This window comes from Anser cygnoides, chromosome 22 (assembly GCF_040182565.1).
Source record: "Anser cygnoides isolate HZ-2024a breed goose chromosome 22, Taihu_goose_T2T_genome, whole genome shotgun sequence".
NCBI lineage: Eukaryota > Metazoa > Chordata > Aves > Anseriformes > Anatidae > Anser > Anser cygnoides.
This window is the reverse complement of record NC_089894.1, coordinates 4,853,638-4,870,181: the sequence shown is the minus strand read 5'-3', so window position 1 is coordinate 4,870,181 and position 16,544 is coordinate 4,853,638. Positions and strand designations below refer to the sequence as shown.

At 40.8% G+C, this 16,544-nt stretch overlaps 2 protein-coding genes across 2 annotated transcripts; both read left to right on the top strand.

Moving 5' to 3' along the window:
• Positions 1–375: 375 nt before the first annotated feature.
• On the top strand, positions 376–3,934 carry LOC106045995 (olfactory receptor 6B1-like). The gene has a single exon (XM_048046433.2). The coding sequence runs from the start codon at positions 2,500–2,502 to the stop codon at positions 3,433–3,435; it is 936 nt and encodes a 311-aa protein (XP_047902390.1). The 5' UTR covers positions 376–2,499; the 3' UTR covers positions 3,436–3,934.
• A 6,230-nt stretch (positions 3,935–10,164) lies between these two features.
• LOC106045961 (olfactory receptor 6A2-like) lies at positions 10,165–11,741 on the top strand. Its single transcript, XM_048046455.2, has one exon. It carries the CDS (start codon positions 10,776–10,778, stop codon positions 11,739–11,741), a length of 966 nt encoding a protein of 321 aa, XP_047902412.1. The 5' UTR covers positions 10,165–10,775.
• Positions 11,742–16,544: the final 4,803 nt, after the last annotated feature.

Here is a 16,544-nt window from a genome sequence, read left to right as displayed (position 1 = left end):
TACACAATCACTTCAGTTCTATGCATCTGGAAAACACTGAAGGTAGGGTTGTCAACTTTTCATCTCTGGGAGTTTGTGTCTCCTAGGAATCAGACTGCAAGTAAATGTAAGCCTAGGTAAGCAGGAGTTTTGTTTTGAATAACAGCTAAAGTTCAAACTTACCATAAACAAATTCTTTTAGAGATCAAAATTCTTAGTTTAACTGAAATCTTTCAAAATATGGAGAAATAAAAGTAAGAAAGGAACAGTGAATCACCCCAGAAAGCCTAACTAAGTTATTTGGTGGAGATATATCTGTATCAACACATAGATTTCTTCTTGAATCAATTCAAGGATGTTTGTTTGGTCCATTTAATGTACTTATATGCCCTCATGCAGACCCCCAGGACATGCAATTTTGTACTGGGTTTACACGGCAAAAGTTCGTTAGCAGGAAGGCTGCAGTGCTGGCCTCTGTCAGAAGGGTCCAGAATTTCCCCATGATGGTTAAAAGCCAGCTCCAGACAGCTCCAAAAGGGGCCCACCACTGGCTACAGCTGTGCCAATGTGACATTGGTTGCACCTCTGAGAGCACTTCAAGAAACATAAAAAAATCCGCTGTGCAATAGCAGCTAGAGGAGAGAGGACTGAGAACCCACCCTGCAGACACTAAGGGCAGTGAAAAAGGAGGAGAAGGTGCTTGGACACTGGAGCAGAATTTCCCCCGTGGCCTGGGGAGAGGCCCATGGTAGAGCAGGTTATCTCCCTGCAGCCCATGGTGTGCCACAACAAAGCAGAGTATTCTGGAGATAATTACTGGAGATAATTAGAGATAATAAGCTTCTACACCCTCCATTACTTTAATTGGTAAAAGACTTTACTAGCTCAGCCCTTTTTGCTGCAAGGGAAGCTTTCCCATAAAAGAAAAAAAGAAAAAGAGGGAAAGAAAGAGAAGAAAAACAACCAACCAACCAAAAAAAAAAATAATCACTGATTCCTTTAAAGGACATCCCTTCAGGTATTTCAGAAAAACTCTATCTGATACCTCTGCCTGTTGCAAGAGTTTAATGGCCAAATGCATACTTGGGAATCCTGAACTGGTAAGCAAGTCTTAATGCTTTCTTGTAGTAACAGATGACACAAGAAATCTCAGATCCATTCTGGTGTAAGTTATTGATCTGAATGCTTCAAAAACAATTTATTCTTTGTTATGCCATGCACTTCATGTAAACTGACAGTTGTATGATAAGGGAAAATACCTGTAAATTAAGAGTAATAGCAAAATGTATTAAGTCTTTTCATTCCCTCTTAATGAAAGTGCAAGATTTTGAAACTGCTGAATGCGAGTACTCCTTGTCTCCAGTTCTATTTGTCCTCCCTTTATCAAAGGACTGTACATATTCTGGTAGGTAATGAAAGAAAATAGCTAAAGAGTATGTTTCTGTTCTCAGTACGTAAGTACATCTCTTGTGTTGACATCTTTCTTTCTTAGCTATCCACAAACTTGCTTGTATTAATGAGTTGTAAAATCTCAAAGCAAGTAGATTGGGATGAGGTATGTTTGTGTGTTAATTATATGCTCGTTTCCCTTAAAAGCAGTAAGAACAAACCTTATCTCCTCTATTTTAAATCATCTACAGTTCTACTGTAAACAGTGGCATCTACTTAAAGGTTAATCAAGGGTCACTGAAATCTCTATGAAGAGAAATAGGCATTTCTAGAGTGCAAATACATTATATGTTTTAGTATAAGTTATATCTGAAGACTATGTTATACTCTAGGTTATAAATGCTCAATTAATACCTATTATCCAGATATCCATTGATTATAAATGGAATCTAGAGCAAAACAGTTAATAGAAACATGTAATATCTACTATAAGTTATTGAAATTAAAACATCCATTAGATAGATGTCTAGAGCTAAGATGAAGAGATCTAAGTGGAAGAGAGAATTACTCTTCTCTTTCTAAGATGTGTTTCAGTTAGATGAATTGTGGGCTGAAGAAGCCAGTCTTGCCTTTCATGGTAAATCTCATTTGACTTGCTTAAATATAAACTATTAAAATCTGTAATATTTTCAAAATGATCTGTTCAATTTATATTATTTTTCTTAAACATTTTTGTCTGCATACTATCTGAGCTTTTGTGGTGCTTTTTTCAGCAATGTGAGTTAGCTTTTTTTTTTTTTTTTTTTTTTTTTCCCCATTCTCTGTCCTACAGGAAAATAGTGAACTTTAAGAAGGTCTTCTGGTGCTTTTTTGTTCATTTTTGGTTTGTTTTGCTTTTTCCAGCGTTGCTATTAAAAGCAAGATAACAAGTCAAGGGAAACAATGACAGGTGTAACTCTCACTTCATTCTGGTCAGAAATTTTGGTTCTACTTTGTGAAAAACAGTTTCCATGGGAAGCAGTTTACTAAGTGACCTAATTCTTCACACAGTCTTACTTTTGTGGAACTCAACATTCTTCTATTTCTTCTGCTTTGACTTCTGCAGGGATAGCTGTGTGCACCCAATATGGTATGAAGAACCAAACTGCTATCAATGAGTTCATTCTTCTGGGATTTTCCTATGGTCTGCAGGTCCAGACCTTACTTTATCTGGTCTTTCTTGTCACCTATATGGTGACAATCACTGAGAATGCAATCATCATCTTTGTGGTGAAAAGGAACCATCATCTACAGAAGCCCATGTATTATTTCTTGGGAAACTTGTCCTTCCTGGAGATTTGGTATGTCTCAGTAACGTTGCCCAAGCTTTTGTTTGGGTTCTGGTCGCAGAACAAGACCATCTCATTCTCCAGCTGCATGACCCAGTTATACTTCTTTATCTCCCTCATGTGCACTGAATGTGTCCTCCTGGCTGTAATGGCCTATGACCGCTACTTGGCTGTCTGCCATCCTCTGCGCTACCCAGCCATCATGACCCACAAGTTGTGCTTGCAGCTGTCAATTCTCTCATGGACAGGAGGCTTTTCTATTTCCTTGGTCAAGGTATCTTTTATTTCACGCCTCACATTCTGTGGCCCACAAGTCATAAACCACTTCTTTTGTGACATTTCTCCAGTCTTGAACCTTTCGTGCACTGACATGTCCCTTGCGGAAACAGTGGACTTTGCACTGGCTTTGGTGATCCTTCTGGTACCTCTCCTGACCATTATTTTCTCCTACTGCTGTATCTTGTCAACCATTTTGAGTATGCCTTCAACCCAGGGAAGGAGAAAAGCTTTTTCCACTTGCACATCCCATTTCACTGTTGTCATCATCTTCTTTTCAGCCACTCTCTTCATGTATGCCAGGCCCAGAAGGATCCATCCATTCAACCTCAACAAGATAGTGTCCATCTTTTATGCGGTATTCACTCCAGCACTAAATCCTCTAATCTATTGTCTCAGGAACAAGGAAGTGAAAGAGGTTCTGAGAAAGATCATAGTCACAAGCTGCTCTGCACATTGCTAAGTGCCTAGGATAAGGATACTGAAGAGCAAAGACACTACTGAGAAGCTTCCTTCTTGAAATGCATTTGCGTAGGACCACTACAACTTCTTCATTGTTGCCCCAGTCATCAACGACTTGTTGCACTGAAGTCTGGTAAGGAAGAATTTGTATCATTGTTTCTATGTGGAAATGTCTCCTTCCTGTTTGTGAGGATTCTTACATGAATAAACTCACCTGGCTGTAAACTATTCTGCTACAATAATAATGCAATAATTCCTACCACGTTCTTGGTAATAGATAATTTTCTTTTAGAAAACCTAATAATAAGATTTATTATTTTCAAAACCATGTAAGAAGGTTGGATATCAATGAAAATCAGTTAGCCAAATCCCTATGGACAGAGTTACAGAGAGCTAAGTACATGTCAAAGAAATTGTCTGACTTTCTTATACTATCACAATCTTGCTGTATACAGGAAATGTCACCCTTGCTGTATGTATACTACTTGTGTTAGCCGTACCTTCACATGACCTCATGTTTGGTGTATAGTAAACCTGACTGGAAGACAATTGTACCTTGAGGAGTTAGTAATCCATGTAATTTTTAACCTGAGCTGGCACAAGTTTTTGCCATGCTGCACATACAGCTCAGTCTTCAGGCCTGTATTGTGATGTGTGCATCCATTGGCAACAGGGTAAACTTTTCCATTTGATTTTTAACAGTAGAGCCAGCAGTACCTGTGATCATGCCACTCGTACCCTTGCCTTTATCTAAAAGTGCAGCAAGAACTTCTCATGTGAACATCCATTCTGTTTGATGGTTGAAACGGTAGAAGAAAACAATTCTATCCAAGAAAATACTATACTGGTTCAACTGGCCAAAAAGATATCATATTTTGGCACAAGGGTTATGCGCAGCATGCTGTAACCTGATTGGAGGTCTCTTTGATGCTATACAATTCAGGATTGCCAGCACCTGAAAAAAGGACGTAAGATTATTAGGAAGAAGTGCTTCACTGTAAGAGTAGTGAGGCACTGGAACAGATTTCCCAGAGAAGTTGTGGATGCCCCATCCATGGAAGTATTCAAGACCAGGTTGGATGGGGCCTTGGCCAACCTGATCTAGTGGGTGGCATCCCTGCCCATGGCAGGTGGGTTGGAACTAGATGACCTTTATGGTCCCTTCCAACCCAAGCCATTCTATGATTATTAGTACCCTTTTCTTTTTCTTTATACTGGTAGCACCTAAAAATTACATTTTGAGCAATACTTTACAAAATCTGAGCTCCTTTCTTACTGGTTTCATAATGAGCCAGCAACTCCTGCTGCAAAACACAGGGCTTGAGGCAATTACATTCTTACCTCTGCTAGGAGGGCCATTTAACTCATGTACCAGAACTAGCATGAGATCCAGGGTACAGTCACAGAATTAGGTCTTCAGTGTCACTAAGAATGATACACACACACACAAAAAGTAAAATTGGTAGGTGTTCCCAGCATCTGAACTGACTTGATTATCTATACTATACTATTTCTTTACAGTGCTAGCTCCAATAAATGACATTTAAAGGAATATGTTATAGAGTCTGAGTGCTTTTTTCATGAGGATCATAAGGACCCAGCACTTTTTTCTGGTATAAAACACCTAGTAAGGAGAGCTTTATACTAGCAATGATGCAGGTGGGAGAAGATGACCTAAAACAATGTGAGGAAGTAGTGGATTGGTTTGGCAGACAAAGCATGCAGAGGGATGTAAACAAAACGAAGATCATAATGAACAAAGTCAGTTTGAAAGAAGTCCAGTTCAAGCATAGGCACATGAATGAAGAAGTGTCTATGGGGCGGAATTATGGGGAAATGGGCACTCATATTGGCATTCATACCTTTTCTATGAAAGCAGCATGAGTGAATGTCTGTACATTAATGTATGCAGCAGAAGAAACAAGGATGAGCTAGAGTTGTGTGTAGTTGCATAGCTACAATCTCCCTGTGATTATGGAGGCATGAGGTGAACAGATTGCACAACTGGAACACTGCTATGAAAGGATATAGGCACTTTAGGAAGGACGTGATAGGAGGGAGAGGAGGGGCAGGGAGCTGCAGGAATGCATGAAACTCTGCCTTGGGATGGATGATGAATCAGCTAATGGGTCAGGTATATGAGGGGATGTTGTCATCTTGACTTTAGTGAGGCTTTTGACTTTTTATCTCATAACATCCCCATAGGAAAACTTAGGAAGTAGAGGCTAGATAAATAGACTTAGTTGAACTGACAGCTGTCTGAACTGTCAGGCTCAGAAGATTGCGATCCTCTGTGATCACATGAAGTGCAGCTGGAACCCAGTCACTAGTGGAGTACCTCAGGAGTCCCACCCAGTTGTGGGTCCAACGCTACTGAAATTCTTCACTGATGACGAGGAAAATATATATATAATATTTTTTTATAATAGATAACAATATACTGTTTTGTTCTTTCCTTTGGTTAACAACAGAGATGAAAAAAGAAAAGGCAAGCTCTCAAGAATTTGTCCTTCAGGGAATATCCATTGTTCTCAGAGAACTTCAGGTCCTACTTGCAATTGCCTTCATTGCTATCTATATACTGACACTGCAACAGAATATGGTCAATCCGTATTAACTGCTCCCTCTATACCCCTGTATATTTCTTCACGAACAATCTCTCCTTTCTGGAGATGTGGTATATTACAGTTACTGTGCCTAAATTGTTTTACAACTTATTGACTGGTTGCAAGATCATCTCTTTTGTGGGATGCATGGCTCAGGTCTATTTTTCATTGCAATGGCCCATACCAAGTGTTTGCTTCTAGCTGTCATGGCTTACAATCACTTTGTGGCTGTTTGCAGCCCATTTCTCTATCCACCCATCATAGCCAATGACATTTGCTTCTTTGCTTCTTCTTAGCAGCTGGGTCTAGGGTGGGTAGTTTTACCAGTTACATGCTCAACGTAGTCTTCATCTCATGCCATCAACCTTTTTTTCTGTGACATCTCACATCTGCTCAACCTTTGCCTGCAGGGATATGTCAATTGCAGTGACAGTGGATTTCATCCTGGCATTGGTTATAATTCTCCTACCATTGCTTGTGGTAGTGGCCTCTTACTCCTGCATCGCAACAACTATAATATGTATCCCAAAATCTCAGGGGCAGTGGTAAACTATCTCAACATATGCTTCCTACCTGGTAGTTTCACATTCCATGTGAAATAAATTCCATTTTATTTGACCTTGCCTTATATAAGGCAATTGGTATTCAAGTATCCCTAGTAAGACCAGAATTCTCAAATTGCTTCCATAATTCTTTATTATAATAAAGTGAAATTAATCTAAAAGTAATAAACAATGTCAGACTCTGTTCTGGGTTCTATGTTTATCATTATTTGTTTCAGAGGAGGTAATTCTGATGTCATTTGTGTACGTCTGCTCCATTTCAGTCCACTCCACACAATAGAAAAAAAATCATGATGAAACTGAAAACTTTTCTTTTAAGACTAGCTAATTTTCACTTTAATCTTCATCATTGTCTGTCATGGTTTTGCCTGGGAGAGAGTTAATTTTTATGTAGAAGCTCACACAATGCTATGTTTTGGATTTTTTTGATGAAATTAGTGGTGATAAAGCACCAATGTTTTTAGTTGTTGCAGAGCAGCGCTTACACAAAGTCAAGGATGTTTCTGCTTCTTATGCTGCCATGCCAGCAAGGAGACTAGGGGTGCACAAGAAGCTGGGAGGGGACACAACGAGGACAGCTCACCCAAACTGGCCAAAGGGATATTCCATACCATATGATGTCATACTCAGCGATAAAATTGAGGGGTGAATTGGCAAGGGGAATGCCTTTGTTTGGGGACTGGCTGGACATTGTTTGTGTGATGGTGAGCAATTGTATTCTGCCTCACTTGTTTTGTTATTCTTTTAGTTGCTTTATTTTTTCCTTTAACATAAAACTGTCCTTATCTCAACCCATGACTTCTTGCACTTTTCTTTCCAATATTCCCCCCCATCCCACTGCAGAATAGGTGGAGTGAGCAAAAGGCTGTATGCTGTCTAGCTGCCTGCTAGTTTACACTACAACAGATATATGTCTTTAAGTTCAATGACAAATACTACTGCCAGGCTGGGGAAGAGAAGAAATTATTTGTTTCTTTGATTGGTCCCTTTGGAAGAACAAACCAAATGCACAAATAAAGTCTTCAGGAAAGTGAAGAAATCATAAATGGATATCAGAGCACATTCTCTCTGAACTTCTCAGCTTCTCTTTGAACATCAAGCAACACATTCAACGTTGGTAGAAGGATTCAAATTTGTAAGTGAAATTGTAATATTTGCTATTTAAATATTTCTTACTGTAAATAAAAATAACACTGTGTCTCTCATGTATTATATTGGTTAAGGAAGCTGGTAAAAAATATGACAAAATGCATACATTTTTAACTAAATATTTTTAGTGAGAAGCCACAAAATAAACCTTATTTCTCATAGAACACGTGAGTTTTCACGCAAAGAAAAAAAATAACACACACATGATATCTTTCAATTGAAGATACCTTTTGTCAATCTTTTCCCTTCCCTTCCCTTCCCTTCCCTTCCCTTCCCTTCCCTTCCCTTCCCTTCCCTTCCCTTCCCTTCCCTTCCCTTCCCTTCCCTTCCCTTCCCTTCCCTTCCCTTCCCTTCCCTTCCCTTCCCTTCCCTTCCCTTCCCTTCCCTTCCCTTCCCTTCCCTTCCCTTCCCTTCCCTTCCCTTCCCTTCCCTTCCCTTCCCCCTTCCCTTCCCTTCCCTTCCCTTCCCTTCCCTTCCCTTCCCTTCCCTTCCCTTCCCTTCCCTTCCCTTCCCTTCCCTTCCCTTCCCTTCCCTTCCCTTCCCTTCCCTTCCCTTCCCCCTTCCCTTCCCTTCCCTTCCCTTCCCTTCCCTTCCCTTCCCTTCCCCCTTCCCCCTTCCCTTCCCTTCCCTTCCCTTCCCTTCCCTTCCCTTCCCTTCCCTTCCCTTGATTCATTCAAATAACTGAGAAAAAGGACTACTGTTACAAAAAGACACTATGAAGACCTCTATATTTAGGCACGTAAGATCTAAACATGTTATGAATGTTAATGTAATAGATCACAAGAGTACTGAAAACTTTTTCAAGAAATTCTTCAAGGTATAATCCATATGATTTGCTTTTAATAACAAAAATATGTGCTTTGAAGCCTTTAGAATTTAGACATCTAAATTTGTGAAAGCAAACACTGGCTCTCTTAAAGAAAAACGAGAAAAAAACCCAATGTTTTTCATTCAGATACATATGTTTTCTGAATTTCACTTTTTTTGTTTCTTTTTCTCCCCAATAATCAGACAGCAGTGATGTTATTCAGCTCTCAGCATAAGAGTTCTTAATTTTGGGGTCTACATGTAGGCGTCCTCATGTGAGATAGGAGTTAAAATTCAATTGCCAAAGTGTAGCTGTCTAATACCCCTTGAGATATGCTAGATGATAACCTCCTGTCCTGGTTCCAGTTAGGACAGAGTTAAGTAGCTCATAGTAGCTGGTAGGGTGCTATGTTTTGGATTAGGATGAGAAGAGCGCTGATAACATGCTGATGTTTTAATTGTTGCAGAGCAGTGTTTACACCAGGCCAAGGACTTTTCGGCTTCTTGCTCTGTCCTGCCAGCGAGCAGGTTGGGGGTGCAGCAGGAGCTGGGAGGGGACAGACCCAGGACAGCTGACCCAAACTGGCCAAAGGGGTATTCCATACCATCTGACGTCATGCTAAACAATATATAGGGGTGGCTGGCCGGGGTGGGGGGGCCGGCTGCTTGGGAATAAGCTGGGCATCGGTCAGCGGGTGGTGAGCAATTGCATTGTGCATCACTTGTTTTCTTACACATTATTATTGTTAATACTATTACCATTATCACTATTATTATTATTATTGTTATTATTATTTTCCTGTCTTAATAAACTGTCTTTATCTCAACTCACAGGCTTCACTTTCCCGTTTCTCTCCCCCATCCCAGAGAGGGAGGGGGGAGGGTGAGCGAACGGCTGTGTGGTGTTTAGCTGCCAGCCGGGTTAAACCACAACACCTCCAATTAATGATGGGCATGTAACAACTCATGGGGTGTATATTGGATAGCTTAGGCTATCTTGAATAATAGTAAGTAACTATTTAGATAACTTAATCAGTCTGTATGTGTCAAAACTTCTATTGTAGTAGCACGTCAGTGTTCAAGAAGTGTTTGGACAATACTCTTAGGCATATGGTTTAACTCTTAGGTTGCTCTGTGTGGAGTCAGGAGTTGGACTAGATGACCCTTTTGGATCCCTTCCAACTGAGGATATTCTATGGTTGTATGTTAGTTAACAGGCTTACATCAGTAAAGACAAGAAAGTCAAGATACCAATTTAACTTAACAAAATAGATTTGAATAAATTGTCCACTATTGAGATGCTCAGAAATGTTCTGCTCAGCTCCCAGGTGCCATTTCACCAGGTCAGAGGTCCTCTTTAGGTTCTGTGTTATGTCTAGCTAAAATTAATTGATAATTACAGTACCACATTGCATCTCAGCTGATACACACATTAGGAAATCTCAGATATCTTGATGTTTCTTAAGTGGTATTACATAGCTATATGTATCCAACTGAATCTTGTCCTTGGGGAAAGAGGACCCCAAAACTCAGTAGTTATTCAGGTTTGTACACTTTCTTTTCCAGAACTGGAATATATTATACGAGATGGGAACATGCTTGCAAATTTTTCAAAATTCTTTGAAAATGTGACACAATATAGAAAATTTTCAAATTGTGCTGTGGATTAAGACCACAGTTTCTGGATGTGTGGTCTACAGAGCAGAAAAGCTTTATTTATGATAGCTATTTTAATTTCATTATAGTTACAGCTTAAGTTCTGACTTTTGTGAAAATTTCCACTTTACAAAATAATAATGCATTCGTAGTGACTATGTAGATGCTGCTAATGATGTTGATAACTGTGATTTTCACAAGTACCTATGGGGATTGATTTTCTGGCAACTCTGTTCACAAATCCACAGATTAGTGCACTGTAAAATTTAGAAAAGGACAAGACAGAGTAACAGATAATTCTCTCTAGAAGGTCAAATAGGAGTTAGGCATTATGTAGCTCAGAGAATTCATAATCTTCCTGAGTTACTGTTATTTTCTTCTAACTAGCATGTCTTTGACTACCTTAATGATTAACGGTACTAGTAAGTATAGCACTATCAACACTAATGTAGTATGAAAGAAATGTAAAACAACTGTAAAATGAGAGAGAGATACAGAGAGACAAGTGTATTATATTCACTAACAGTAAGTCTTTGATGTCATTGTCTTTACAGAGGTAGATGGGAGACATGGAAGTTGGCAATCACACCACGGTCAAAGAGTTCATTCTTCTTGGATTTCCCATTGCTCCTCACTTGAAGATTCTCTTCTTTGCAATATTTCTCATCGCATATATCTTAGTTTTAGCAGAAAATGTTATCATCATTCTGGCTGTCTGGACAAACTATAACCTCCACTGCCCCATGTATTTCTTTCTAATTAACTTGTCCTTCCTGGAAATCTGGTATGTGACAGTCACGCTTCCCAAGACAATGCTGAGCTTTGTGTCAGAGGCAAAGGAAATCTCCTTCATGGGATGCATGACACAGTTGTACTTCTTCCTCAGCCTGGGGAACACTGAGTGCCTCCTCCTAGCAGTCATGGCATATGACCGCTATGTTGCCATTTGTAAGCCTTTCCATTACTCCACCATTATGAGACATATTGTCTGTGTCTACCTTACTATGGGATCCTGGTTGACTGGTTTCTTAATTTCTGGATGTAAAGTATTTTTTATCTCTCAGTTAACTTACTGTGGACCCAATATAATTAACCATTTCTTCTGTGATGTTTCGCCTCTCTTGAACTTAGCCTGCACAGATATGGAAAGAGCTGTTCTTATGGATTTTGTGGCTGCCTTATTTATTCTCCTGATGCCTCTCTCCATAGTAATGCTATCCTATGCCTATATTATCTTCACTGTTCTTCACATTTCATCTGTACAAGGTTGCCAAAAAGCCTTTTCCACCTGTGCCTCCCACCTTATAGTGGTCATTGTCTTCTATGCAACAAGCATTTTCATCTATGTGAGGCCCAAAACACTTGCAGTTCATGACTCACACAAAATTGTGTCTGCTTTCTATTCTATTGTTGTTCCTCTCTTCAACCCCATAATTTACAGCCTAAGAAACCAGGAAATCAAGGATGCTGTTAAAAGGTCTTTCTTCAGCAAAACAGTTTCCTTGCAGAAGCATCAGCAGGTTTAAAAAGAGATTGGAAAGATAATAAAACCATATAAAAACAATGGATTTTATAATTAAATCAAGTTATGAGAAACTCTGGTTTGTACTTCAGAAGCTGAAGCAAGCTGGTCCAAAAATGTTTTTTTCTTTAAATGTTGGAATTGCAGGGAACTGAATGACACACAGTCGTACTCATGGTCTTATGTCACTATGAACGTCCCCATAGGTCCTTTTAAGGAGAATTAATAGTAACAGTCAAAGGTAAATGTGGTGTTAAGGTCAGGGGAAGACTCCTGCTTTTGCAGACCATTCTCCTATATAATCAATTCTTGTGATTTAACCTGTCATGCAGCTAAGCACCACACATCTATTCACTTACTCCCCTGTAGTAGTGGGACAGGGGAACGAATAAGAAAAGGTAAAAGTGTCAGAACTCATGGGTTGAAATAAGAACAGTTTAATAAGAAAAAAAAAAAAGAAGAAAAAAAAAAACCATAGAGAAAAGAGTAAACAAAACAAGTGCTGCACAACACAATTACTTGCCACCAGCTAATTGATGCCCAGCCAATCCCCAAGTAATGGGAGCTCCTCACTGGCCACCTTCCCCAAGTTTTATTGTTCAGCATGATGTCATATTGTATGGAATACCACTTGGGCCAGTTTGGGTCTGCTGTCCTGGTTCCGTCCCCTCCCAGCTTCTGGTGCACCCCCAGTCTTCCAGCTCCTCTCTACCTGGCCAGGATGAGAAACTGAAAAGTCCTTGGCTTAGTGTAAGCACTGCTCTACAACTAAAATATCAGTGTGTTATCAGCTTTATTTTTCTGCTAAGTCCAAAACACAGTACCATAACAGCTACAAGGAAGAAAATCAATCCTATCCCAACCAAAACCAGGACAATATCTACCTCTTATTCTATGTGCGTCATGCTCACGTCCCACACTTTCCAATACATCCCAATTAATCACCACCACACTTCTTGTCTTTTGACATATAAACACAGATATCATACCCTTAGTCTATAAGCCTTCCCACTAAAATGTCCATTGAGTTCATTTAGTTTATAATTTTGGGCTCCACCTGTCTTAATGGGGCATTTCTGAGGGCAAGAGAGATGGTGTATGGTGTTGGATAGTTGCATGCTGAGGTCAGCTCTGATTCCATCTCTGCTTCACTTTGCTTGGTTCCATCAAAGTATTTTCTTCATTAGTTTGGGTGATTCTTACTGTAATAACATTGACATGACATATAGCAGCCATAGCAATGATGGCATCATATAATGAACAGCATCATATAGCAACTAACATCTTACAATTAAAATCATTGGCTATTCTTTGATAAAATCAAATCCCCTCAAGATACACATCAGACTTCCCAAACCCTATGCATTTTCCACCAAGTACTCCCAGGTCTTCAGCAAAAGCAATCCCACAGATGTGTTTGCCTTTGCCTGAGGCAGCAATAACCCAGACTGTCTTCCCCAGCATGTTTTTTTTACATGCACTTCAGGGACTTTATCCCCTTTTACAGTGCACACAGGTTTCAATTGGGAGGACCATATCAATTAGCAAATAATTGAGTATTAACTAACCAAGCGGCTTTTGCTAAATCTATATCTGTGTGTTTGGATGTTCCATCACCCATTGCTCTCAGTCTTTAGAAGTCCATCATATTATTGTCTTCCCAGAGGCTAGTGCATGACAGGGAATGTTATACACCTACTCAATGCCATGTTCTTTGTCCCAGGTGTCTATGAGGTTGTTTCAGAAATGAGTCCTGTTTTCTGATTCAGTTCTTTCTGGAGCGTCACTTTGCCATAAATCTTTCTTTTCAAGGCCCAAGATGGTGTTTCCGATAGTGGCATGAAGCACTGAGTATGTTTCAAACCTTCTGGTGGTAGCTTGCACCATTGTAAGCACATGGTGCGTGCCTTGGCAGGTTTGTGGGAGTGTGATATAACCAACCTGCCAGGCCTCCCTGTATTTGTATTCAACCATTTCCACAATATCAGAGAGGCTTTAACTGCTTGGCATGCTTGATTGCAGTGCATGTTTCACATTCATGGATAATCTGAGCAATAGTGTCCATGCTCAAGTCCACCCCTCGATCCTGAGCCCACCTATATGTTGCATTTCTTCCTTGATGGCTTGAGATGCCATTGTCCCACCAAGGTACTAAGAAAACTCCTTTCACTGCCATTCCAAATTCACCTGAACCACTTCAATTCTAGCAGCCTGATCCACCTGCTGGTTGTTTTGGTGTTCTCCAGTGGCACAACTATGGGTATGTGAGCATCTATGTGCCTGTATTGGGTTTATGTGGCAAAGGTTTGGTAGCATGGGGCTGCATGGGTGGCCTCTGTGAGAAAAGTCCAGAAGCTGCACCATGTTAGATAATGGCTATTTTTGTTTCAGTAGAAGGATGTTTCTTGTTGCTCGCAGAATAGAAGAAATTGGTCTATCTTCTGCCCTCCCTTCTCGGAGCAAAGACCCACCCACTGTAAGCAAAGAACAGGTTCGAAACCACTTGATGAAACTAAACAAGTACAAGTCTATGGGGCCTGATACATGCATCCCAGGGTCCTGAAGGAATTGGCTTATGCAGTTGCCAAGCCTGTCCCCATCATATTTGAAAAGTACTGGCTTTTCAAATCAGGTGAAGTTGATGGTGACTGGAAAAAGGGAAACCACTCCCATTTTTAAAAAGGGTAGAAAGGAGGACCCGAGGAACTACAGACCAGTGAGCCTCACCTCTGAGTCCTGGCAAGATCACAGGACAGATCCTCCTGGAAGCAATGTCAAGGAACGTGAAAGACAACGAGGTGATCCCAGACAGCCAGCATGACTTCACCAAAGGCAGATCTTGCCTAACCAATCTGGTGGCCTTCTATGATGGAGCGATGGTGTCAGTGGACAAAGGAAGGGCGATGGATATCATCTACCCAGACTTGAGCAAAGCCTTTGATATGGTCCCTCACCACGTTCTTCTTTCTGAATTGGAGAGGTATGGATTTGAAGGATGGACTGTTAGGTGGATAAATAATTGGTAGGCTGGTCTCAGCCAAAGGGTTGTGGTCAACAGTTCTATGTCTGGGTGGAGGCCGGTCACAAGTGGTGTCCCTCAGGGGTCGGTCTTGGGACCGGTGCTCTTCAACATCTTTTTCAAACGACATAGATGACAGAATCAAGTGCACCCTCAGCAAGCCTGCAGATGACACCAAGCTGAGCAGTGCAGTCGATACAATAGAGGGAAGGGATGCCATCCAGAGGGACCTGGACAGGCTGGAGAAGTGGGCCCATGAGAACCTAATGAGGTTCAACAAGGCCAAGTGCAAGATGTTGCACTTGGGCTGGGGCAATCCCAGGTATTTATATAGACTGGGTGAAGAAGAACTCGAGAGCAGCCCTGCAGAGAAGGACTTGGGGGTCCTGATGGATGAGAAGCTGGACATGAGCCAGCAGTGCACGCTTGCAGCCCGGAAGGCCAACTATGTCCTGGGCTGCATTAAAAAAGGGGTGGCCAGCAGGGAGAAGGAGGTGATTGTCCCCCTCTACTCTGCTCTTGTGAGAACCCACCTGGAATACTGCGTGCAGGCCTGGGGCCCCCAGCACCAGAAGGTTGTGGAGCTCTTGGAACAGGTCCAGAGGAGGGCCACTAAGAGGATCAGAGGGCTGGAGCACCTCTCCTATGCAAAAAGGTTGAGGGAACTGTGCTTGTTTAGAGTGGAGAAGAGAAGGCTCCAGGGAGACCTCATTGCGGCCTTCCAGTACTTGAAGGGAGCATATAAACAGGAGGGGGAACACCTGTTTATATGTGTTGATAGTGATAGGACAAGGGGGAATGGTTTTAAACTAAGACAGGGGAGATTTAGGTTAGAAATTAGGAGAAAGTGTTTCACTCAGAGGGTGGTGAGGCACTGGAACAGGTTGCCCAGAGAGGTTGTGGATGCCCCATCTCTGGAGGCATTCAAGGCCAGGTTGGATGCAGCTCTGGGCAGCCTGCTCTAGTAGTTGGCAACCCTGCCCAGAGCAGGGGGGCTGAAGCTAGATATCTTTAAGGTCCTTTTCAACCCAGGCCATTCTATGATTCTATGATAAAAGAAGGGAGATTTAGATTAGACGCTAGGAGGAAATTCTTCACTCAGAGCGTAGTGAGGCATTGGAACAGGTTGCCCAGAGAGGTTGTGGATTCCCCGTCCCTGGAGGTGTTCAAGACCAGGCTGGACGAGGCCCTTGGGAACTTGATCTAGTGGGTAGCATCCCTGCCAGAGGCATACATTTAAGTTAAAAAAAAAAAAAAAAAAGGTTTCTGCTGACGCACTTTCTCTCCTTTGCCTGTAAAGCTTTTCTAGGCAGCTAGCTCAGTTTGTAACAACTATATTGTAAATGTCTAATGTCAAGACACCTGAATGTAATCCTAAACCTCTTGTAGACAAAAATGGTGAGATTTATCACCCAAATGTACATTCTGCAATACATATATCTAATTCTGAGCCAATAACTCTTTAGAACAGATGATGGCAGTATTAGCCAATTTTTATTAAATGCTTACAGAACACACTTTAAACGCATCTCTGCTTGTTTGATACCATGTTTCAATATTTTGCATTTGAGTTTTCTGGTTCTTGAATCCAAAAAGGTTTAAAGATTTGGTTGCCTAAAATACTGAACATATTAATTAAAACAGATAACCTTGTTACCCTTTATTTTTTAAGCTGCTGCTAAAGCATAAGGGATTTGGATTTACTCTCCTTTTTCTCATCCTTTTTCTCATTCTTTTTCTTTTTTCATTCTTTTTTTCTTTCTTTTTCTTTTTCTTTTTTTTTCTTTT

Bases quoted from the DNA above. Each gene is read 5' to 3' on its own strand.
- LOC106045995 (XM_048046433.2), top strand. From the start codon at position 2,500: ATGAAGAACCAAACTGCTATCAATGAGTTCATTCTTCTGGGATTTTCC.
- LOC106045961 (XM_048046455.2), top strand. From the start codon at position 10,776: ATGGGAGACATGGAAGTTGGCAATCACACCACGGTCAAAGAGTTCATT.